Source organism: Cynocephalus volans, chromosome 11 (genome assembly GCF_027409185.1).
Source record: "Cynocephalus volans isolate mCynVol1 chromosome 11, mCynVol1.pri, whole genome shotgun sequence".
In the NCBI taxonomy this organism is placed as follows: domain Eukaryota; kingdom Metazoa; phylum Chordata; class Mammalia; order Dermoptera; family Cynocephalidae; genus Cynocephalus; species Cynocephalus volans.
In genome coordinates this window covers 53,694,416-53,708,641 of record NC_084470.1, presented here as the reverse complement: position 1 = coordinate 53,708,641, position 14,226 = coordinate 53,694,416, and the positions used below count along the sequence as shown (strand labels likewise).

Sequence of the window (14,226 nt, the reverse complement as noted above, 5' to 3'; positions counted from 1 at the left end):
CTTCTTCATCCAGCTTCCAAGACACCAAGTGACTAACTCTCACTGCCACCCTTCCTACATCTTTTCTTCACCCCTCCGCTTTCTCCTGCACTCCGGATGCATGGAAGCCATTTAGCTTCTCCCATGGCCCTGCTTTCTCCTCACCCCAGGGCTATGCACATGCCTGAAGCACACTCCTCCCCTTCCTCCCACTGCCTCTGTCTGGCCAGCTGCCCCTCAGGCTTTAGGTCTTACCTAGTCATGAGCTCCTCTGGGAAGCCCCAGGGCCCCCATTCTGTGTCATGCACCCCTCCTGGGCATGCTCCTAACTCCCTGTGCATCCCCAAGCCAAATTTTTGTCACACTGCATGGTCATTTTCCTGTTTTCTCCTCTGACCGCCCCCTTGAGAGGGCACAAACCATGATGCCTCAGTGCCTAGCACTGGACCAAGCACACAGTAGATGCTCAATAAATGCTTGCCTGAGTGAGCTCCTGAAGATATTTGTCTTGGCAGGTGCCTTGAGGGCACAGCTTGGGGCTGCTGGGAGTCAGGCACCTTCGGCTCTCTGTGGCTGCTAATTGTGGTGGTAGTGGTGGTGCTCGCAGAGAGGGAAGTTGGTGGCCTCTGGGGAAAAAGATTCCTTGACAGGCACACGGGTCTCCCAGTGGCAAAAGAGCCTTACGGCCTCTGGCCCACTGGGAGGTTGGCTGGTACAGCCAAAGGCGTGTCACAGAGCAGCCCTGCACTTGGTTTCCAGAGATCTGTTGTCTGTTCAGAGGCATGAGAGCCCAAGAGCTCCCAGCCTCAGCCTCAGGCTGGCGTTGGCTGACCAGTCTGGTTTGTCCTACAGCCATTCATCCCCAGGAGCCAGGGCAGCCTGGGGCCACAGGACCAACTGGGGTAAGAATGCTAAAGCCCTCGAGGCTGAGGGAGAGCCTGAGGCATGAGGGAGGCCAGGGAACAGAGCGTGTGGCAGTACAGGGAATGTCACCTTGCAGTCCTCTCCCTGCTTCATATCATGGGCTCACTGGGGAGGGGAGTCTGAAGGGGCACACAGGAGCATTCCAGCATCTTCACCTCACCACTGTCCTTGCTCCAGGTGCACAGAAATGACCAGCTAGTTGGGGGCCAAGCATTACCCACCAGACAAGTTAGTACACGCTGTGAGTTTTCTTAGAATGGTGGGGCTGGGGGATTTGCCAGGTTGTTAGGGACTCACCCAACTGTCTACTCCTTGATGGTGGCCTGACCTCCTGCTGGGGGTCCTCTAATGTTCCTTCTCCAGCTCAGCTCTACCAGGTATGTAGAATAGGAAGGCATGAGGAGAGGGGAGGGGGCCTGGGGAGCCCAGCCTCCAGCTGAGGCTGCCTGCCCTTGCTGAGGCCCTGCCCACCCATCCCTCTAGCTCCAGTGTCTAGAAGTCTAGGTGCTCCAGCTGATGGAGGCAGCTGACCTCAAGTCATACCTGTCATTCATCCACATGTGGGTGGGGCTTCCTGGAGAAGTGGGCTCACTTGGAGACATCAGTCTCTGACCTACCCCACATACAAGGCCATGCACCTCCCTTTGGGACCTGAATGTAGAACAGCTTCCTGGCCCAGTCACAGTCCTCACACCATGTAGCTCCCTTTCTGAAGACAGGCATTATTAGAGGTCATTATCATGCAAGTAGTGCCTTCAACAAACAGGCCTCGCTTTTCACTCCTGAAAAGAAGCCTCTTTCATATCTCCTGAAAGCCCTGAAATCAAGCCAAGACCCCCTCCTGCCTTCTCCAGGCCTCTGAGCCAAAGTTCTGAGAATCTAACCCACATCTGTTCCCTACAGTATCTTCGGAATAAAGGAGTGAGTGAGGGGTCCAGTGGGCCTGAGGTCAATCCCACCTATACCAAGTTCCTAGAGGACCTGGGCCTGACCAAGTCCCCAGCCTCAGCAGGAGATCATGTTGGCAGGCTTGGATCTTCTCGGTAAGAAAAAATATGGGATGGAGGGGTTGGAAAGTGAATATTAATTATTCAGAAGAAAGGCTGTTTCCTGCCACCTCTGATGGGAAGCTACGGGTGCAATTTTAGGATGACTGTGCTGTTGTTCCTCAGCACGTGGGCCTCTCCTATTACATTAGCTCTGCATCTACAGGAATGAGCCAAGTAGGCCCAGATTTTATGACTTCAAGACCTTGCTGGTTGCAGCTCCCTGCAATAGCATCTCTGAGCTGTCCTTGAAATGCATCTGCTCCTAGGACCTTCAAACAAACCTGTGCTGGATTGTTCAAGGCTCCAGTATATCCTGATTCTGTCTCATTTTGAGCAAGCCAGAGTTCTGGAAAGAAGGGCAGCAAATCCACAAGGCTGACCAGCCAGGGATGCTGCAAAGGCCAACACTGGCTGCCTCCTTGGGCTCCCTGGATCCCTGCTGGCCCCTATTCTACCTCTCATGCAGAGGAGAGGCCCAGCAGGCCCCGGTCTGCCTTCCCATGGTGAATGGACCCTTTTTGCCTTTGCACAGGTCCGTGACCAGCCTGGGCCACACGCTGGTAGAATCTGCTCTGACAAGACCGTCCCTGACCAGTCCCCATGGGACCTCACCCAGGTATGAACCCAGGACACCTGGACCCTCACGGTCCTTTCCATTCTTGATTGTTCAGCCAGTATTCCCATTCCATTAAAAGGAAGGGAGACTGAGGTGAGGCAAAGTCCAGGGACTCTTCTGAGGTTATGTAAAGACATGGAGGATCAGAGAAGTCTGGTATCTTGTCCAAGGTGATAGCTTAAGCAGCTTCAGAAGCAGAATCTTGGCCTCTGACTCGCAGTAACCAGAGAGCTAACATGAGGAATCCTCCCGGGCCTGGCTTCTAGCACCTTCCCTTGCCTTTTCTTGTTCATTGACAGTCTCTAGGGAGAGAATTTCATATCATATGGTTTCCCACTTTAAGCCACTGATATCCCCTCAGCTCTCTGGCCCCCTTTTTGTTGATAGAACCAAACCTTAGGGCTTAAATGGGCCCTTTGTTCCCATTGCCGGCTGATAGACAAAGGATGACTTTGTCCTGCCTCTAAGTCCTGTCCAGAGCCCTGCCCACTGTCCATTGGAGCCATGCTCCTGCTGTCAGCAACCCCCACCCCAACCCCTTAGGCCAGTCAGCTCAGTTCCAGGGGAGGCCTCAGAGTGGCCCCATGCCCGCCTCTGACTCACTGTATGGCTCCAGGCAAGTTGGTCCTTTCTCTGGGGTGCTGTCTCCCAAGAAGTACCCAAGAAAGTTCTGTCCTGTCATTTGGCAGCACAAGGTCCATAGGCCAAGGCCAGCCCTGCAACTGACCACCCATTGGGCTGGGGTCACAAAGGCCCTTGGGGAAGAGTGGTCTGACACCGAGCCACAGGGCACATGCACAGTCCCAAGGGTGGGGAGCCTTGTCACAGCACAGAATGGGCAAATTCTGTCTCTCTGAGATGTTAGCCACAGTAGTGGGAGCAGGAAGAAGGACAAGATGACCCTTCAAAGTGCCTTGCAGGCTGACGTGGCTGTGACCTCTGCACTCCACCAGGACAGGAGCTAATGTGCTCCATGGCTGCCCAGACTGCTGTTCTCAAACTTGTTTCCTCCATGACACACAAATATTTACTGAACCCAACCACATGTGGGCCTTGCCTTCTTGGAGCTTACAGTCCCCTCCTGTAGGTGATAGGACAGGAGTTCATGGGACAGGAGTGATCCCAGAGAGTACGTCTGTTAGGGCTGGCATGGTTTGAACCTGTGCCATCAGGTGACTCTGATAGGGTGCCTGGGAGTGGGGCAGGGTGAGGAAATCAACCCCTTCCTCCTGATCCTCCTCTGCCCACAGAGGAGATCATGGAGGTGACTAGAGTAGGGCTTTCCCAACTGCAGTGTATGCACAGATCTCCTGGGGATCTGCCAGGTTAAATGCAGGTTCTGATTCAGCAGCTCTGGGATAGGAACTGGGGTTCTGTATTTTTAGCAAGCTTCTAGATGATGCCAAAGCAACTGATTAAGAAACCACTCTGAGAATCAAGGTCTCAGAGCATATTTAGGAGTCAAAATATGGAGGGATCTGCAGTATTCAACCAACCCCTCAATGTTCAGAGGGAGAACTGGGGCCAAAAGCGGGGAAGAGACCTGCCTAGGACCACAGACTGGGTCAGCCTCAAGACTCCCATACCCCAGCCCAGCCCTCAATACACTGACCACCTCTGTAGCCCTCCCTATGCCCTGCATTGCTGGAAGAGGAAGCCCTGGATCACCCAGGGTCTCACTGGGAAAGGTGAGGGCACAGCAAAGAGCATCCTGGGACTCACACGTGGACTCTAGCTCATCTCCGTCCTGCCCCAGCCAGCAGGCAAAGGGCTGGTAAGGCAGGCCCATTGGTAAAGAGGGAAGCAGTAATGGGCTGGGTCAGGGCTGGAGAAAACTGATCAAGTCACAAAGCTAAATATCCAGGCTCCAGGAAAGCCAAGTGTCTAGGCTTGGAGCCAAGCCAGGAGATGCAGGGGGGCTGGGGCAGGTTGGTGGGGACACAGAGACTGGGCATACCTGACATTGGGCAGGGCAGCCAGGCCCCAGAGGCACAGAGGTAACCATGGTACCCCAGGCCCCCAAGAGGCAGCTTCCATAGCAGCCAGACTAATTCCAGGCCCCCACAGTGATTGGATGGACAGAGGTACCAATGCAACTCTAGCTCTAGTAGGGTCTAGCTTTGGAGCCAGCTAGGTGAGGCCGAGGGATGTCAGCAGGACCAGGAATGGTGGGCCAAGAAGAAGCCAGGGGAGGAGGTCCAGGAGGGGCTGGGTTTGCTTCCTTCTCTCTGGCTGTTTCTGAGAACCCCTGAATGTCCTTCCAGTCCCTTCCACCATCACAGGGATAAGTGTGTATCTTCAGGCCTCAGATGACTCCTGCCTTCTGCCCTCTACTCTGATCCCAGGTTTTCAGACCCTCCAGAGCAAAAAGGCTGGCAGGCACAAGTGACGGAGATGAAGGCCCTCTGGCAGGCCACCGAGGTGGAGCGTGACCGGCTCACTGAGTTTGTCACTGTCCTGCAGAAACGGTAACATGTGGTGCCCAGGGGTGCTTTCTCATGGACCTGCATGGTGTGGGGACTAGGGCCAGGCCTCATCTGTTCACCTCACCTGAGAGCTTGGCTCCCACAGTGTTGGCCCAGAGCATTTCCAGCCACAACTCATGTAGCCACCCAAGTGCCCCACGACCTTGGGGCCTTGTCATTACACTGTGGTTTGCTCTTAGAAACATCCCTGTCCTACATGCACCCACCCAGTGGGTCGCATAGCATGTGGACACAAGGTAGGAGTCTCAGGGGAGAGATGCTCTGGAGTAGTCAAGTCAGTCAAATCAATCCACGAATAATTAAAATCTATCATGATTGAGAGAGCATGGTGCTGGTAACACCAAGGTCATGTGTTCAGATCCCTGTACTGGCCAGCCGCCAAATAAATAAAAATAAAATAAAATCTATGATGAACCTGGCACTGCTATTGGAGGGTTTGGTGGGAAGAAGGCACAGGTTAGACTGATGTCTGAAATTACAAAGAACAAGAGAGCTGCTGATAGATGGGGAGCTGAGACATCTCGGGGGAGGCAGGGAGGGAAGCATGTGGCCCGAGGCAGTGGACCAGGAGGTACGGTTTTCTCCAAAGGGTTGTTGACAGACTTGCATTCAGATAAATCAGTGCTCCCCACTCAAGTGACCTTTTTGGCAAGAATTACAGGTGCCCAGGCCAACACATGGCTCACCCATGTGACCTCCACACTGAAAAATATAAAGGACACCACTGAGTTGCTGCCCTAACAGGCTATATCATGTATCAGTCAGGGATCATTGATGATAGACAATAGAAACCAATTCTGGCTAAATTAAGGGGAAGTCCCATTTTTAGAAGGTACTGGCAGACTCTGAGGCACAGAGCAAGAGAGGAGTCCAAGAAAGTGCAGGGGTCTTGGTGGCGGGAACCTTGGGCAGTCTCTCCTGGGCCACTGGAATGACACAGGCCCAATGGCTTTCAGTTCTTGTGCCAAAGGTTTCTGGGAGAGAAGGGCTAACTGGCCTGTTCTGCTCCATGTCCACCCCACACATGAGGGCACTCTGACCACAAGCACCTCAAGGTGCTCACAGAATGCAGGAGGGGTAGTTTGTCAATGGGAAAAATGGGGTACCATTACCAGAGAAGGAGTTAGGGGTGCTGGGAGACAGAAACAAGGGATGTCCACTAACTAAGCAGGGGGAAGTGGTCAGCTTTAATATTTTTTCTTTTCGTATAGTACATAGAGAGGATATGAGTTTCAGACACACTTAGGTATATGAGACAAAGAACGTTAATTCTTTTTGTATAGTTGAAATGTAATGGATAGTACAAGTCTCTAGTCCATCAAAGGGTAGAAATATACTCAATTCAGGCTTTCTCTCCCATTTCCATTGAGTTACACCTGAGTTTGGGGGGGGGTTGTAAACCAAGGTGACTCCGTCATCTATTGCTGTGTAACACACCATCCCAGACTTAGTGGCTTCAAACACAGTGCTTTGTTCTTTCTCATGATTCTCTGGGTTGACTGGTGCCAGTCATATGGCTTCATCCAGCTGGACTGAGGCTCAGCAGGGTGCCTCAGTTCGGCTTCATGTGGCCTCTCTGTCCACGTGGGATCTCATCCTCCATGGCCACACCAGCAGGGCTGGGACTAGGGTGAGGCAAGCAAGGCACCTAGGCTCAAAATTTAAGGAGGGGCTCACTCTCAGAGTCACACAAATAAAACTCTCTGTCTGCTGATACCCTTCCCCTTTTGGAGTCCTTGGGTTCATTTTGCTGCTCTGTGTTATTTTGGGGTGTCTGGGAGCTCTGTGAGGCTATCCCAGGCCCATCAGCCAAGACATATTGCCTTGCTGTGGAGTATCGCTATCTCCCTCCCTGGGCTTTAACAAGAAATGGGGGCCTAGGCACACTCTGCACTTAGGTCCCCCCAAACCTATTTGGATTTCTCATCCCAAAGTACAGAACCTTCCCTTCTCAGAGATCCTTAAGATCTATTCCTTCCTTTACCTGCAGAGTCTACCCCAGCCTTCCACGGGGGAGGTCCTTCTCTGTGTAGTTCCCTATCTCCCGCACTCTGCCCTACAAATTCTGCCGCCTCGGCCCCTACCTACCCAGTTCCCCAATCTTGAGTTCTTATCCCACTAAGAGCGCTGTGCTCCGCTGGGGTTCCCCTCACCCCCCACCCTGTAGTCAGAGAGGGCCTCAGGCAGAAAACCAGGGCCATGGTGGAACTCATGTCATTCTGTCCCCTTCTCTCAAGTCTTGTGTCCAGTGCCTGTTGTCCAGTTGTTCATTTTCTGAAAATAAGTTATTTCTTATATTTTATCTGTTTTTCTAGGTGTTTACAATAGGAGGGGTTAGTCTGGTAAATCTGGCATGGCAAAAGTCACTAAACATGTCTCTTTTTTAAAAAGTAGGTAGTTGGCTTTGCTTTTAAATTCAATCTAGGAATTTCTGTGTTTAACAGTAGTTTAACCCATTTTCATTTGTAAAATATTTGATCACCTTAATTACTATTTCCTATTTTACGTGATTTTTCTTTGCTCCCTTTTCTCCTTTCTTCTTCCTTATACAAGTATTGGATTGATCAAGTTTTATTTCCCTTCTGGGCAGGTTGGGAAGTTCATGTATGTTCTGTCTCTGTTCTTTTAGTGGCTACCGTTAACTTGTAACGCGAAACTCAGCTTAGCAAATCTCAAGTCAGTGGGTGTTTTTACTATCACTTTGAGCATCAGAGTAAATTTAGAATGCTTTAGTTCTGATTTCTTCACTTGTGTCTTTCATGTTACTCTTTTCCAAAACTTTTCCACATTCTTTTTTAAATCCCTGAAATTGAACTCTCCAAATTAACCTTGAATGTTGAATAGTGAATCTTCACTTCCTTTTGCCAACGTGTTAAAAGCGGCTTCACTCACCGTTGCCTCTCGCATCGGAATCTTCTTTCTGGGTTCAGTTTCCGTCTCACTGTGGTGCATCCTTTAGTTCAGTGCAGCCATGTAAATGGTAAACTCGCTTGAGTGTATATTTATTTTAAAATGTCTTTATTATTCCTTTCTCTTGAATGAGAATTTAAGAGATATTTGGACAGAGAATTCTAAATAGATGGGTATTTTTTTCTTAACACTTTGAGGCTATTATTCCATGTTCTTTTAGCATCCACTGCTGCTGAAAAGAAATCTGCTATCAGGTTGATTGTTGTTCCTTTGTACATTTGTCCCTTCTCTATGGATGCTTTTTCAGATATTCTCTTTGTCTTTGATATTTTGATATTCACCGTGATGTGTGTGGGGATATATATTTTTTTTTTTATTTTATTTTTTTTTTTTTTTTTTTCTGCTTGGGAACTGGTGTCCTTTTTCAATCCAAGGACTTCAATCCGTATATTGCCAAGGACTGCTCTCCATGTGATGTGTCTCTCCGTTCTCCCTACTCTTCTCATCTAAAATTCCTAGTCAGCCCATAGTTAGATTTTCTTATTCTTTCTGCCACCCTTCTTAATATTTTGAGCTGAATTCTGGGTGATTTCTTCAAATCTAACTGGCAGCTCACTAAATCTCTTTAGTTGCTCTTCATCTACCACAAAACCTATGAGAGTATTTCAAAAAGTTCATGGGAAGATTTGTATTATCTTTCAATTCTATTTTTGCATGAACTTTTTGAAGTAGCCCCTTATTTCAATAACTGTATTTGTGTGTGTGTGTAAACCCGTTTTCTTTCTTGTAGCATTTATTCTTTCATTAAGATTTCTTGTTTCTCCTCTTTTTTAGGAATTTTTTCCCCCATTTTTATTTATTTATTTATTTATTTTCATTCTAAGATGTTGTAGAGCAGTTGGGGGGAAGGGGAGAGGGGAAAAGGGAGGGAGATAGGGTGGGAGGAGGAGGAAGGAGCTAGGATGTGGTCAAGGCCTGGGGCACACTCCTCATTCTAGGAGGGGAACCCGGGGGTTCAATAATGGCTGGGCTGGAGAAGGACTCAGGGGGAAGGTGTGGCTAAGGCCCTCGTCACCCCCCAACCCTGGGAGCCCAGCGGGGGGGTTGCTGCAGCGGCTCAGTGGTCATCACTGGGCTGGGTGTGAACATCAGAGAGCGTGGCTTTGGTCGTGTGGGGGGACCCCCTCCGCCCGTGATCAGGAAACTGGGGCACTTCTGATGGTTTGGTGGTCATCACTGGGCTGGATATGGACATTGGGGGGCGTGGCTGAGGCCCTTGGCCCTGCACTGCACTGGTCCAAGAGCCCAGGGCACTTCCAGCGGCAGCTCAGTGGTCATCACTGGGCTGGATGCAGACATCGGTGGGTCATGGTTGAGGCCCTTGGCCCTCTCCCCACCCCAGCTTGGAAGCCTGGGGGACTTCCAGTCTTTCTAGGTTTTACAGGTGTTCTTTGGTGGTATTAAACCTTTATTGGTTAATATCAGAACTTTGATCTGTGGGTTTTTTGTTTTTTCTTTCAGTTCTTTGTTGGATCGTTTGCTATTCCCACCACTTAAACTCTGCACTGAAACTAATTTGTTTTCCTTTAGTTACTTCTAAAATGGGGGAACTTCCTGTGGGAACCAGCACTTGAACTCTGTGGTTGAGCTAAATTGCTGCTTTGCTGCTGATTCTCTGGGGAAGGCTTTTTGTGCAGCTCAGGTTTTAATTGTTGACCTTGTAAGCACTTCCAGGTCTTGTGAGGTCCAGGACACCTGGGTTGTATGAAAACTCTGGTCTGGGCCTGAGTCTTTTCAGCAAACTGCACCCCCTGCAGTTCTTTATTCCTGACCAGTCTCCACTGAGTGATCCTGTGCTGATTGGAGGGCTGATCAGCTGTCCTTGCTGTGCCCCAGTGTTCTCCTGGTGGGCCAATCTCCCCTACCCCCTGCACTCCAAACACTTCCCATAGGGTGTGCCATGTGCCGGTCCCTTGCGATGACTCACTAGCCTCTGAGTGACTCCTTTTTTCAGTTGTCTGTAGCCCCTCACTTCTATGTGGGTCCACGGGAACTCTGTTAGTGGTCCTGCTGGCCTGGGGACCACCAAGGCCCTCTTCTCCCCTGGCGCCTCCAAGCAACTTTATACAAAGGGCACAGCAGTGCTCTGTGTGCTCACCAGGGCCAGCCTTGAAGTGGTCAGGGCTTGAAATGGTTGGATCAGTCCTTTCTCTCATCACGTCTTCTCCTGCCTTCCCCTGAGCTCCAGCAGCCCCAGCTTGGCAGTCGTTGCTTTTTAATAGTTGTAAATAGGTTGATTGTGGGAGAGGGTGATGCTGGGGACCATCTATTCTGCCATCTTGATCATGACTCCCTATTTATTTTTTAATTGAAACATATTGATTGTACATATTTATGGGAACAGAGTTATATTTCAGTACATGTATGCAGTGTGTAATGATCAAATCAAGATAGTTAGCAAATTCATCATCACAAAAATTTATCATTTCCTTGTGATGAGAACATTTAAACTTCTCTCTACTAGTCATTTAAGAACATACAATAAATTATTGTCAAATATGGATGCCTAGCACTACTATACACCACTAGAACTTTTTTTCCTATCTAGCTGTAATTTTGGGTCCATGAACCAACCTCTCACTATTCCCCCTCCCCCAGCCCTTCCCAGCCTTTAGTAACCACAATTCTACTCTCTAATTCTAAAAGTTCAATTTATTTATATGTTTTTTAGTTCCCACAAATGAGTGAGAACATGTGGTATTTATCTTTCTGGGCTTAAGTATTTCACTTAACATAATGCCTTCCAGGCTCATCCATGTTGCTGCAAATGACAGGATTTCATTCTTTTTCATGGCTGAGTAGTATTCCCTTGTGTGTGTATACCACATTTTCTTTATCCATTCATCTGTTGATGGACACCTAGGTTGGTTCCATATCTTGACTATTGTGAATAGTGCTGAAGTCCCTTGTTGGATGAATAGTTTGCAAATATTTACTCCCATCTGCTAATTGTCTCTTTCCTCTGTTGAGTGTTTCTTTTGCTGTGCAGAAACTTTTTAGTTTGATATAATCCCATTTTTTTAATCATTGCTTTTGTTGCCTGTGCTTTAGAAGTCTTCTCCATAAAATTTTTGCCCAGACCAATGTCTTAGAGTGTTTCCCCTCTGTATCTTCTAGCAGTTTTATAGTTGCAGTTCTTACACTTAAGTCTTTAATCCGTTTTGAGTTGATTTGGGTATATGGTGAGAGTTAAAGGACTAGTCTCTTTCTTCTGCATATGGATGTCCAGTTTTCCCACACCATTTATGGAAGAGGCTGTCCTTTCCCCACTGTATGTTCTTGGAGCCTTTACTGAAGATCAGTTGGCTGAAGATACATCGATTTAGTTAAACTTGCTCAGTCCCTTTAAAGTTGTTCTACCATCTTCATTACTTAGGATCCTAAGTAATGTCTGTTGACTGTCCCCTCGTGGAGAGTTATTTCCCTGTGTAGTTTGTTTTTTTGTGAACTTATCTTCAGTGGGGCCTTTTTTCTTGTGGGAGTTCTTAGGTTATGAAAGTGTTCCTATGGAGTGGTTCTGCATTTGTTTCTGGGGAGCTTTTGGGGTTTTAGTGGTTTCTGATCAGTACTTTATGCTAATTTATTGGTTTAAGATTTCCTGAACACATGAATGATGCCCTCGTGTTTCAATATCTTATGACTGATGCTCTCTTCCCCTCCCCCAGTTTAAGACCCTGGTAGACTACAAGCTTCCTTACCATTTCCCTGGACTTGTACATGAATATTGTCTTAGATCTCTTATTACAAACAAAGCACTCTTTTGAGACTTCCAGAATGCAGAGAACTCACTTGCAGCTTGCTGCCTTACAGAAGCCCAAGTTTGTGTCTTCTGCCCTCATGCTGGCATTGAAAGCCCTGCGTTATGCTATTGGAAGTTTTATTCGTTTTCCTATTATAAATGTGTGCTTACTAATAGCAAAAAAACCTCCTTTTCCAGCCCCCAATTCCTCATTCCTCATAAACCTTTAAAACTTTCAAAATTTTTTCTTTCCACATCCAATTATTTATATATATGTAATGTGTGTGTGGGGGGGGTTATATATACCCATATATATACACACATTCTACACATATTATAAAAAAATGGACTTGCACTAAAAACATCTTTACATTTTTGTGGGAGTATATCTGTATCACAAATTCCTAAAAGTGGAATGGCTGAATCAAAGAACATACACATTTAAAACGTTCACAAATAATAGCAAATTGCCCTTTCAAAATCAATTTACATTCCTTCCAATAATGTGAACTATTGATCCTTTCCCCATACCCTCACCTGTACTAAGTTTTATCAGTCTTTAACATTTTTGCCCAAGTAAAAAAGGAGCACTAATGTCTCATTGCTGTTCTTATCTGCTTTGCTATGACCGAAAGTGAGGATGAGCACATTTTTCACATATGCTTTCACATGTTCTTTTCTGTTAACTACCTACTCATGCCATTGCACAATTTTTAGAGTGGTTTATATTTTTTCTTGATTTATAAAAGAGCAGTTTACATATTACGTATAAAATGTATAATATTATGGATGTGTGTCTTCTTAAGTGAGCTTGTATCATTTGTGTTAAATTAACCTTGTGGTAAAGAACCTCCTATCTGAGTGTTCTTTCTAAGCGTACCCAGAGTTACAGTCCCTATGAAAGCAAAATTTTTAACATCAAAACATTCACTAATAATTTTACTACTTAATATTCTTCACTTCATACAAGCATTGTGTCAATTTGATCAAACTCTTGAAACACAATGAAAATCAATTATGAATGTTAAAAGCAAACCTTTCAAAATATTTGGAATTTCATGAGGTTGATGCACTTGATGTTAGAGAACTGTTAAAAACCACACTCAAAGGCTTTGACAAATGAGGATCTAGCTGAGTTAGACTAGTTAACAACTGAAGAAGAGAAAATCAGTGAGGACAAAGACTGGTCAAAAAGAATAATCAGAATACCAAAGGGTCTGAGAGGTCTTGAGGGCAAATGGATATCTGTAGAACCCAGGTGGTGGGAACAGCCTCAGAGCAGGCAGTGAGTGAAGGAGTGAGCAGGAGCTGGCTTTCGTGCGTACTTGCAGGAAAAGCCGCAGAGCCTGCTGGTGGGTTGCAAGCTGAAGGTGAGGAAGAAAGAGGAGGCGAGGGTAACTCCCAGGTATTTGGGCTGAGCAACTGCATGAGTGATGGTGACACTTATCAAGATGGGGAAGGCACATTTTGGGGGAGAAGGGGAGAAATCAAGACTTTGGTTCCTAAATATTGCGGGAACTCATAACATGCTTTACCATCTTATATGATGTTTGCTGTTGGTTTATTATTTCCCCTTTTATACATAGAATACAAAGTTAAACAAAATGTCAACGTTACTGAAAGTCATGACAGAAAAATGAAAGCCCCTCCCCAACACATGAGTCAATAACTGCTGCATATTCCTTTTTGTTTTCAGTTCATTTCCTGAATTATATTAAATTTTTAATTTGTTATAAATTTTTTAATTAAATCATATATTATGCATAATTTCCTGCTACTCATTTCACTCAGTAATATATCACAGACATTCTCTCCATATCAGTACATATTCTTTTTATGTTTACAGAGTATTTTCTTGTGTGAATCCACTGTGATTTATTTACCATTCCTCTATTGGTGGGTTATTTGTTCCTAATTTTAATATATTTTATTGCATTGACATCAAGGTCCAGAGTTTGATCCCTGTACTGGCCAGCCACCAAAAAATTAATAAATTGATTTTAAAAAATACTTTATTGTGTTAAAATGTTTCCTTCCATTCTCATTTTACTTTGAGTTGTTAACATCAAGAATAGCTAATGATTTTACCAATGCTTCTTCAGCGTGTGTGGAAAGGATTACATGATTTTCATCTTTAACCTAATTCTGGTATTGAATCTCATAGCCCTGGTGTTCCTCAAACTATGTTGTGTGATTCTCTTACAATGCCATTGGATTTTCTTTTCTTTTTTCCTCTCTTTTTACTGTGGTATGCAGAATCCTAATGTGGCCCCCAAAATTCCTGCTCCCTGGTATGCATCCCTTATTTACTTCCCTCTCCTCGAGTGTGGGCAGAACCTGTGAATATGGTGGGATATCGTTGTCACGATTATGTTAACCTATGTGGCAAAGAGGACTTTACAGATATAGTTAAGGTTACTAATTGGGTGGCTTCGAGTTAATCAAAAGGGAAACTCTCTGGAT

General features: G+C 46.5%; 1 protein-coding gene across 1 annotated transcript in view; it reads left to right on the top strand.

Moving 5' to 3' along the window:
* The window catches only part of CCDC13 (coiled-coil domain containing 13), a 52,285-nt gene that overhangs the window by 23,312 nt on the left and 14,747 nt on the right, over window positions 1-14,226 (top strand). Inside the window, exons 11-13 of the mRNA XM_063115282.1 lie at window positions 1,807-1,946; window positions 2,485-2,568; window positions 4,914-5,036. Of these exons, the coding sequence (XP_062971352.1) occupies window positions 1,807-1,946; window positions 2,485-2,568; window positions 4,914-5,036 (347 nt within the window). The remainder of the gene's footprint in view (window positions 1-1,806; window positions 1,947-2,484; window positions 2,569-4,913; window positions 5,037-14,226) is intronic.